This window comes from Mesitornis unicolor, unplaced genomic scaffold (genome assembly GCF_000695765.1).
Source record: "Mesitornis unicolor isolate BGI_N332 unplaced genomic scaffold, ASM69576v1 scaffold23297, whole genome shotgun sequence".
Classification (NCBI taxonomy): domain Eukaryota; kingdom Metazoa; phylum Chordata; class Aves; order Mesitornithiformes; family Mesitornithidae; genus Mesitornis; species Mesitornis unicolor.
The window spans coordinates 49,930-61,129 of NW_010194640.1; the positions used below are offsets into that span (position 1 = coordinate 49,930).

Consider the following 11,200-nt stretch of genomic DNA (forward strand, 5'->3'; position numbering starts at 1 on the left):
TCAGGATGCCAGGATGCTTCTCCTAATAATGTCCGTCCTTCTGCTGATCGTGCTGTTTGGACTGAGCCTTTGCTGCCTGCACTTTTTTTCAGCCACTTCAGTCTCTGAGTCGCTCATTTCTGCATCGGGGATGTACCCATCATTCTCGCTGTCAGGCTTTAGCTTGCTTTTCGCCCTGTCCTTGGGTGAAACTCTGCCCACTCCCAGGCAGGGGTAGCTGGAGTTCTGGCGGCAGGTCTCCTCTGGGCTCTCGCCCTGCTGTTGCCTCTCCCCCTTCTTTGGAATTCGGAATCCGCCCCAGTTTTTCACTGGGCTCGTGGGCGTTGTAGGCACTTTAACTACTGTCTGGTTAGAGTTTACTTTGACAAGACCCCCGTTGCATTTAGGCACTATATCCCTCCGTGTGCCAGCTGCTGGCCTACCACTGGAGTGGTTCACAGCCCTTTTATTTTCTGACTGCCTCTGAGAGAGTTCTGTGGGTCTCAGTGGTTTGTGGTTGTGTTTAGACGTCTTTTCCTTTAATTCTGCCTTGATCACCTCACACTGTGGATGATTGTCTCTTCTTTTCCTGTGGTCTGGTATAACTATGCCATTTTTCTGCTGTGCTGTTACAATCCGTGTTTCTGCAAATGTCTTGTCAAAGTTTAAAAAGCTACCTTGAGCTGCACTGCCATCCCTTTGGCTGGGCTGCCTCAGCAAGGATCTGCCGTCATTCCCGGAGCTGTTTCTTACTCTGTCTCTCTTGTGTGATTTTTTCAGAGAGTGGGTTAGAGATGTGCCCATTTGTTTCCTGAAGAATGCAGAATGCCATTTCAAATCCTCTATCTTAGGGGCATTGGGGCCCAAAGATGGACTATTGAACAGCACTGTGTTTTCCATTGAGGAGAATGAAGAAGGCACACCTAAATGTAAACAAATTACGTTAAAGTCAAGCAATTCCTTGTCTGGGTAAATACCACTTTTGAATGTACCTATTTTAACTGTTCCTCACGCCTTACGTGTTCTTCAGCATTTCATTGCCTGTCTAGCACCTTTACGTCACTATTATGGGGCTATGTCACGGTTTCACAACGTACTACTGGTATAGTTTACTTTCCTGTAGCCATGCTGTACCTAATTACACCTGTAGCAAATATAAATCCTCACACTGCTACATCCACTAAGACAGAGAAACTTCTCAGAGAGGTGGGAAAAAGCAACCAGCAAGTGGATCTGATTGATTCTTTCTAAAATATGGTTTATTAGTTACTGAATACTTTAAGGATAATATAGTTAATGCGGTAACCTTGAAATTATTCATATTCCTGAGAAAAGATTACTGTCAATGAGATTAGGCAGAAAAAAACCATCTTGTTTTAAAACCAGAGTGCTACCTTTTCAAAAGTCATTTCTTTAAACTGCCATCTATGATGCAAAGTAGTACATACTAAATACTAATGCAGCGGCACTAATAAGCCACAGACTTACAAGTAACCATATGGCACCTGAATGTAAGTCACGGTCTCTTCTGTCATAAGGAGTCATTACAGAATCACACCAGAAAGGATCCAAAGCAGCAAGCCATTCACTGCCTCAAGGGTAAGAACAGACTTACCAGTTTCAAGAGCAATGTGCCCACCACTACAGCTACACAGATTAACATTTTTTCTCACAATCTGCTGATGCATGGTGGACAACACAAGATTTTAATGAGAATAAATGAGGTCCTGTTTGTCCTTCAAAATTAGTCATTAGCCTGCAACTGAACATTTCAGTGCTTGTGCCTGTGGTCTCAAGTGAAAAAGATTACACTGGAGCATACCTGAAAGTCTGTCTTGTTCCAACTGCTTTGCGTAGACATTAAATATCTGTTCTTGAACTTTGCAAACAGATCTCTTGATTTTTTCCCTTCGGGTCACCATGTAAGTGAGATTACGCACCTTGAAGACACCAAGTTGATGAGTTTACAGTAACTGTGTTTCTATAATGTTATAGATCTGTGCTTTGAATTAATTCAGTTTAAGTACTATACACCATTTAAACAAGTTAGTAATGTATTTAAATGTAACCTTCAACACACGTAGGAAAGAGTCTTAAATACTGTTTAACTGACAGATTATTCCATCAGATGCTGGAGGGCCACAGCACAGAAGTACCTTCTATGAACAAATGAATCATAGATGTGCATATACACACACACACACACACACAGGAAATCCAGAGAAATGCTGGAAATGCTTAAATGTACTCAGTATGAAATAGCCTAATACCATTTGCTTGTTATTGGTTAAGACACAGCAGAAAATTATACTTAATTAATAGCGTGAAAATGTGGAGAGACATTCAGCAGTACCAGTCTTTAATGACCCTGGCATGGCAATATTACTGATTAAAATGAAGGCAGACCAGCCTATTCAGGCCACAGAACAACTGAGGTAGCAGGAACTAGAAACAGTAACAGAATTCTTATTTTTACTATCTTAGGTTTTTTAGAAGAAAACTACATTTCTGCCCTTAAAATGTCTAATCTAGATAGCTGTGGAAGTTTCACAACCACCGCTCTCCTAGAGCTTAAAAGTTGTTTCTTTCCCAGATGAGGGAACTGCTGAGAGGTGTATTGGGGTGTTTCCAAGACTCCTCTCTCAATTCAGTGTAGCTGCATACAGCATGGTGCACCAACCTTGTAGGCTCATCTCACAGCCACTAAGGAGGAGATATTTAAGTGTGAGTGGTTTTGCTAGGGTCCTGCTCTAAGGCTTCCAGCCCGAGGACAGCCAGTACTTTAAGTAACTGTCACCACTCTGTGGATTTGAACAAGAAGGGATTTGTCCACCCCGGTACCCTTTCTGATACAGTCCATGGCCTTTTGTTCTTTTCCTTTTCTGATCCGAGCTGCACAACAGATGTGTCATGTCCACAGAATTACCTGTTTCGTTAAATCAACTGGATGACGTGACTTCAAAATCTCTTTCTAGATGGATGACAATGTCACTGTCTTACATTCATAATCAAGTCTACCCAACTTTATCTTGAACAGGAGAAAAAAAACCTAGGCCCCATTTTAATTTTTCATCCAAGTTATCTTGGATGTACCATCAGTGGGAACAAGAGAGCAGTAAAATATTACTAGAATAACATATCCTGTTTTGACATCACACTTGAAAATGGAAAGGATACAATACAGAATCATTTAAGATCCAGAAAACAGTGACAAACAGCTTATTTAGCTGATCAAAGAGAAAATTAAATGAAATCCTGAGCATGCTGAGCAGAAACAAAAGACAGTAGGTAGCAGCTATCTCACCAAGCTAGAGAATGGTCACTGGCAAGAAGTTGAAACTAGAAAAAAAACTTCAAAAGAAAAACTGCAGCAATTCATTAGAAGAATAATTAGCCATCAGAATTATCCTTTATAAAGGATGGAGTAGATGCATGAGCACCTGCTGTCCTGAATTCAAGTCCAAATGCTATTCTGGAAGAGACGCTCTAGTTCACCCACAGGTTATCAGGGCTGAGGTAGGCCCCTCCTGAGCCACGTTCTGTACATGGCCTACATGAGCCATATGCTGTATGGACATGAACTAAAATAATTTCAGTACTCTTTCCAGTAGCAGTGTATCTTAAACTCTCTACTAGTCAGCCCCCCAAAAAATAAACAACAAGCAAAATGAAAGGAATTCAGATCATTACAGGATCAGATGTACTTCAGATAAAACACCAAACTGATCCTGTTAAACTGTTCTTTAAACATTCAAAACCTAATTAAGTGGAATCATGTGTTCCCAAACTACTACACAGGTAGTCCAATGAAATGTCATCCTACTATGACCATGTCAATGAAGAACAGGTCTGCTCTAAATCCAGGCAAGTTTTGTTATCTTTTCCCTCTTGTGCACCAGATGAAAAGAGCAGAGAAAGTCCTTAAAAGCTAAAAACCTTCATCTGGGGGTTGCAGTACAGTCCACTGCCATCAATCGGTGAGTGGAAATACAACAATACAGTTACAAGAAAATTGGGTACTACAAGCCAAGACCTGCTGGCCCTGTGAACTAACTCTGTTCTTGGAAAGGGTAATTGGTGTAACCACTGTGCTCTGTAGAAACTGAGTGTTAACCATCTTTTCTGACAATACAGCTTGGAGTTAAGATGCAGCATGGAGTGAGTGCCTGCACGCAAGGGCAGGAACGGAGAGCATAGTTTGGAACCTCAGCTAATAAAGGCCAGCACACCTCGCACAAGCACAGGCAGTGCAGTGGCTTACCCGCTCGAGATCCTGCCGGAGGTGTGTGAAGAGCTGCAACCTTCTGAACAGAACATCCTGTTCCCGTTTAGCCAGATTGTCCTCTTCATCCTTCTTTGGGGTAATCAAAGGCTTATTGAAATTGGCTTTTCTCTTCAGTTTCCAGTACTGGTAAAGGAATCCCACCGGCTCCTCAGGCAGCCGCAGCACTTTAGCCACTTCCAAAGACTCAACAAACGTATAGAACTCATCCTCCAGCTGCTGGAGCTTTTGCTTGCGGAGGCTGACTCGGTGGGCCTCCTCCTGGTTTTGATCCATGCTGTGGAAAGGGTCGATGTGAGCAGGAAGAGAGTCGTACTGAATCTCGTTCCCATTCTCCTGGCGTGGGCTTTCATTGAAAGTCTCATCATCTGCTTTCTTGGTGGAGCTGTGCTTGGGACAGTACGACTTAAATTTTACCTCATCGTTCTCCGCCAGTATGGTCTTCATCTCCAAGCCACGATCAAATGCACAGGTGACATGAAAGGCTGTTCTGCAGTTCTTCACTGAACACTACAAAAATTAAATTAAAAGTAATCAAATATAAATTTAAGAAGCCACACTGCCTCAAACTATTCGAGCAGCCAGGACTGCTTTGGAAGAACCACCCCGTTACCACACTCTGCTTCTAAGCTGCATGTACTTTCTTGCTCACTTTTAATTAGGTTTATGATTTAGTGCTTTCAGGCCAGGCAACTACCAAGTGGCCCAGTGGGACAGGAGTGGTTAACCCCTTCCTAGCCCAATAACCAACAAATCCACAAGAGGAGTGTTCCCACCATCATTGGAGCCACTCACTTAAGGCAGTGTTACACAAAGAAAAACATTCCCCCCCCTTTCACTGTGGCAGCATTAGAGAGAGAGAGGGAAAAACATCTTGGTGGCTCCAGGCCAGCCTGATACTTTTAATTAAAAGTTTTTCCAGCACCTGGACCCATGATACCCAAAAGGCCTCAACTGAGGGGATTATTTTTCCTGTTATCCCAAGTTTATAATGTGAAATATTGAATCACTGTCCATCACTACTTCACTAACTACAGCCTTCACCTGCAGGATGAGGAGAACAGGAAATTCAAATTTTTGCCATTTTTCTTCCCTCCTAGTGAACCCAGCCGTCATAGAGCACTAGGCACTAGTTCAGACACTTCATTTCACTTATGTGTAACTTTTGCTCACAAAATGCTGTCATAGCTATTACTAACCACAAACTGCAAGGTTTAAATATATGTATATACATGCACACATACATACGCATTTTTATCAACTCACACCTCTGCCTCCAGTAAAAAAGAATTTCAAGAGGAAAAGAAGTAGTGCTATTAACTAGGAGGAAATAAAACTATGTTTAACCCAAGTCATCTAACCCGCAAGAGAAATGCATTGGACTAGGATGTTTATACAGTACTTTGTAAAAAAGCCAAGTATCTTCCTCCTCTGGGTTTTCTTGCTGAGGTTGACTCAGCAGCCGGACGGCATATAAAGGTACACTAGAGTTTAAACTGCAGAAGTTTCAAATGAACACTCTTTAATAAAATCAACATATAAAAGGAATGAAAAAATACTAAAGCATCCTTTGCCCTTTCCTCTCTAACTAGCAAACAGGGCAAAAGCAGCCCAACTGAACACCCAACAGAGCACAGAAGAGCACTTTAGCCATGGTTTCCGGGCTCCTGTCATTTAGAATGATTAGCTTAGTGTGGGTGGCTAATGTTTTCTTGGGAGAGGAGAGGAAAGCCTGTCTCACTGGAAGGAGATCTGCTGAACTTGAGAGAAATGCAATCTCCTTTTTCCCAGCTTACTGCAGCTGCTCTCTGCCCAGCCTGATGCATACTTCCAGCTGCTGGCTTTTCTAATGGTTGTGCACATCTCATTGTATCTCTGGAGGGTCTCTCCCTCTCAGTTCATCCAGTTAATGCTACTTCCTTTCTATTGCAGTGGCTTTGTATAATGTTCTCTGCTGTATAACATTTCACACCACAAATGTAATTTGTCACTGCTAGCTTTAATGATACCAAGATTTACATAACTCCTATAAAATGTCAGGCAAAACTGTAATTTTTTCTCTCTTCCTCCATAATTTCAAATGTAGAACTGTCTGAAGTGGCAGTCATCGTGCCTGCATGTCATCTTGTGTCGTCACTAGAAGGGGAGAGGCGGCACCAGAATAAATACGGATGGACATCCCCCCTCTTCCCTGCACATTATCGTACATAAAGACTCAAGTGTTCAACTTAAACTACTCAAGTTACCCCTCAGAACAGCTCTGGAGAATGGACAAGCTCTCTCAGCTACATAACAACAGCCAGGAGCAAGGAGACAGCTCTACAAAGAGGTATTAGGATTGCAAATTTATATGCTGCGGACAGATTTATTTTCTCTACTTAAGGAATGTATAAAATAGTAAATGCTAAGTGGAAACGGACTAGTAGGTTTCACTGGAACTACTGCTGCCATCGCTCTTCTACAACTTTTTCTGGCAACTTCATCAAATGACTCGGAGCAGAGGAAAAAAGGAAATGGATAAAATCTAATTTTAAAGCAGTGCAGAACTTCAGCAATTCTTCTGTCATAATGCTTAATGTTCTAACCACTGTGGATCCTGTAACATTAGGCTACCCACAAAACAGAAAGCGCTCTACTTCTTCACACTCCTTATGAGACAGTAAAACCTTCCTATTTGTCTCGAGGAGCTTTCTGAGGATCATTTTGCTGAAGTATTTGAAGCACTTTGAAGATGAAGAGCATTACCACAATACTAAGCTACATTTTATAGTCCTTTTCAACACAATCACAACACTGTCCCAAGTGAGTCACCTGTCCTTTCATCATTTGTTCTTGAGTAAGTTAGATCAAACTTTTGTCTTGTGTCCCAGGAAACCAAGGATCTCCTCTTTCAAAAAAGCAGGGGGCTTAGTAATGTGTTTTCTCTATCTCATAAGATTTTAACATTTTTCTCAAAATTATTATTTAACATTTCTGAGTGATTTTCCACTATGAAGGATCTGCAAGTGCTTTACCGCTAACAACTCGAAACAAATATGCACCTGAAACCACACTGTCCAGTCTGAAATGCTCTGGTGCAGATCAATTCAGCTATTTAACAGTGACAATTCACAGGCTGCAGCAAGAAAGGCTGAATCCGTATCCAATTGAAACTGCAGAGAGAATTTTGGAAGTATGCAGTGAGAGAAACTGGCACAGACCCAAGAATGTGAGTCGTTGGTATGAAACAAATGGATTTATAGCACTGGCTTTATACTTTAATTATTTATTGCATACGGAAATCATTCTTTTGGGAACTATGAAGACTAAACATTTTCTTTTATTCTGCCCCATCTTGCTGTTTGGGCAGTCCTCACCCCTGAGCTCAAATGAGTACCAGAAGTCAGAACAGTAATGTGACACTGCTGCTACAGCAACATGAACTGGGAAACACACACCCAGGAGGTCTTTTTGCCTTAGAAACACCAAGAGCTCCAGAATCTACCCACAACCAATGGAGGAAATGGGGTTCATTTCCTCAGCTTGCTTAAATCTCAGTGCAGACCAGTTCAACAATGTTTTATTCCTACTGCTCAAAAAGCCTGGTATTAAATGATCAGATATTCTGCTCAGCAACTTAAAAGACGGACCAACAATAAAATAGGTACACCCAAAACAGTCCAATGTTAAGTAGTACCTAAAATTAGAAATTCAAAGCTACAACTAGCTTTATAATCAAAGTGAAGTTGTTCACTTCCACTGACTTCCGTAAGAGCTGGACAGGCTCAGCACTTCAAAAATTCAGGTTTTTATAGGAAATACACAACTCCCTTTGAAGTATCTAACTTGTTTTAAAAGCTGCGAAATAGAGACTAGCAGATAGGTTTCAGTACAGAAGCTTTCAGCATTCAAGCTTCATTTCTTTCTGGTACATCGCAGAAAGACAGTTTCTTCCTCTACTCAACAATATTTAAGTTTTATTACAGTGTACTAATAAATATACCAGCGTATCTTCGAATTAGGAAGTCTTATGGGATGACCTGGCTATTATAAAGATTTTACTAGAAAGTACGAGCACACAAACATTTAAAAGCATTCTGTGTGCAACCAAGTCCATAGTAACGAACAGGAAATCAAAGGAAGTTTACCACGATACATGTTTTGTGTATCTACTAAACACCGACAAAATAAAACACACACACACTCGTGCTGTTAAGTTACCTGTATAGAAGCTCCAACTTTTTCATTACAAAGGCTACACACCAGTGCCCATCTACTGCTGGGAATGTGAGAAACCTTTGTAATGGGCTCCATTTTTTCTGGGCTTCCAATGCTCACCTAAAAGAAAAAAGTTAAAAAACAGAGAGTGATTATTACACTGTTAATTGATGAGGGAAACCATTTTATCAAAGAAATCCAATTCCTTGTGTGCATATGCAAAATTAGCATGTTCCAAGTTTCTCAGTTCATAAGGAACTAAAAAAAAATAAAATTCCTTTCCTGAAAAAATCAGTTCCTCACTTCATGAACAAAACAGTTTCAAGATGAATCCCACCAATAAAAATTACCATATAGGATTAATATTTTGATTATGAGAACCCACAGGAATTCTGTCATATCCAAACTTTTCAGATTCACCTTTAATGTTCCATTTACAAAGTAAAATGGTGTTTCATGTGCTTGTTAAATGAGCTTTGCCAGCAGCAAAGACCTCATTTTTGGAAGCCTAATTTTGGTAATTAACTTCTTACTAGATGATGCATCATCCTGCCAGACTTTACATCCAATTGAAAATCTTTAATACTGTCTTCCTAGGAAGTACCATATACATACATACATACATACATACATACATATGCATGCTACTCTCATTGTAGCAACACATACTAGGTTGAAGAATGTTTTTAACAGGTATCTTCTCTCCAAGAATCACTGCAGCCCTAAACTCCCAGAGAAGCAGCACCTACCTCTGGAATCCACAAAGCACAACTAACGTGGACCCACTTGGTGCCACTCCTGGTCGGCTTCATGGCGCCACCCTTCTTGGGACACAGCAAACACTTGGGCTGAACACCAAGCGCGCAGGTCCTGCACAGCCAGCTGCCTTCCGGCACCTTCAGGATCCCGTAACATGCCTGTATTCCCATTTACAGAAAAGGGAAAGAAAACAAAGGAAACAAGGTGAATTTCTGTTACTTTTTAGCTGTTCACATGTAGCCTCTCATAACTCTCAAAATGTTCTTTAGCCTCAGAAGTGTGCAGAGAGGAAAAGAATATAGCAAGAGAAGTGGCCAGGTGAGAGCGTACAACAATGCACATATGTATCTTTTGGGGAGGCTGTTCCTCACCTTGTAATTTCCTCCACACATACACGATACCACTTTTAAGCCTCTTAGCAGGACATTTCTAGAATTACTTGTAACAATTCTCTTTCTCAAGTATATGACTCATTAATTCATCCCACTGCTCAGTGGTGTACTCCCCAGCAACTTAACAGATCAAGATCAATGTCTGTCACTGGAAAAAATCCAACCTGTTAAAAGATAACAGTTTGGAAAAAAATTCTGCCACCACCCCTACACTTCCCCACTGTGCCCTGGCCACCATACCTGGTGCACACAAATATTGCATTTGTCACAAAACACCATTTCGTTGCCATCTTCTCCATCTGGAGACTGACAGACGTCACAGACAACGTCTTCATCATATTCAATGCCAAGTCCTTCTTCAGTCTCGATAGCATGATTCATGTTATCATAGCATCGTTGTTCAAACTCCTCTATGACTCTTTCCATCGTGTACTCATCCAGCTCAGGCATCCCTGGGAAACAGTAGTTGCGTATTTAAAGGTAACAGTGACAACCACTGCCACACACAATGATTTCAGCCTCTTTTTTTAACAGCTGAGTAGAGATAGCTGACCGCTACACATACACACTTCTTTCCTAGACAATCGTGCCTATTCCAGCACAAACTAGGGAAACTGTTAAAAACATTTAAAAATCAAAGAAGTCTTAATCCTGTATTAAACTAATAGCACCAGAGTATCCAAACCAATCTTTCAAAATCCAGAGAAAAACTTTCATAAACTGATTTTGGCTCCCTGGTCTTGTTCTTATTTTTCCTTCTGGGCCAGCACCGTCTATGGCTTTTGCTTCAATTTTGCAAACCAGATGTTAACGCTTTGGTGAATGATTTGAGAGAGTTTGGAACCAGATGGGGACAGAGGTGGGAAATCAATGACAAAAACTGCTATGATACTGGTAGCAAACTTGCAGTTTCTGACAACAGTTGTTTTTTCACAAGTTCCAACCCAATAGGGTGCAACCTCAACTGAGGTCTCCATCAGACTCTGCTACACCAATAAATCAGTTTGTTTTAAGAAGTTAAAAAACACAGCTGTAATAAGAGCAATGTCAAATCTGGGTCAGTAAATAAATGCAACATCTAATCTGAGATTCGGTCTTTCCAAACAGAGTCCATCTGAAAATTATGCATGACACCACAGCTATGGGCTGATTACATTAAATATTTTATAATTAAAATTTATTAATTATATTAGATTACTATTATAGACCTGAAAAAATATCTATCAGAGAAGCAGCAAGAAAAACATCAAAAAAGAGCACAGTGCTTCCCCCTCTGGCTTCCATTTCTCACTTGCCATGACAATGAGCTGTGTGTACTTTTCAAGTTGGTGCTACACCAACCTTTACCACAAAATCATGCCACACAAACACTTGCATATCCAAGAAAGCTACACTACTGCAAACAATCACCTTACTCTTGCAAAGTCAGCTTAGCACAAGTATTTCCATACACTTAAATCACTAGAATGAAGCACAGGCTTAGGATATCCTGCTTTTGGTCCCCAAAAACTAACATTTACTATGACTTAGAGAAGATGGCAACCCCATGATCTGTATTTTAACAAGAATCACAGAATCACAGAATCTTAGG

General features: G+C 40.8%; 1 protein-coding gene across 1 annotated transcript; it reads right to left on the reverse strand.

The window, feature by feature from the left end:
- JADE1 (jade family PHD finger 1) lies at window positions 1-10,059 on the reverse strand. Its single transcript, XM_010187882.1, has 6 exons — window positions 9,850-10,059; window positions 9,208-9,375; window positions 8,462-8,578; window positions 4,241-4,771; window positions 1,802-1,919; window positions 1-902 (listed from the first exon to the last, which is right to left on the reverse strand). The coding sequence occupies exons 1-6, from the start codon at window positions 10,057-10,059 to the stop codon at window positions 1-3; spliced, it is 2,046 nt and encodes a 681-aa protein (XP_010186184.1).
- Window positions 10,060-11,200: the final 1,141 nt, after the last annotated feature.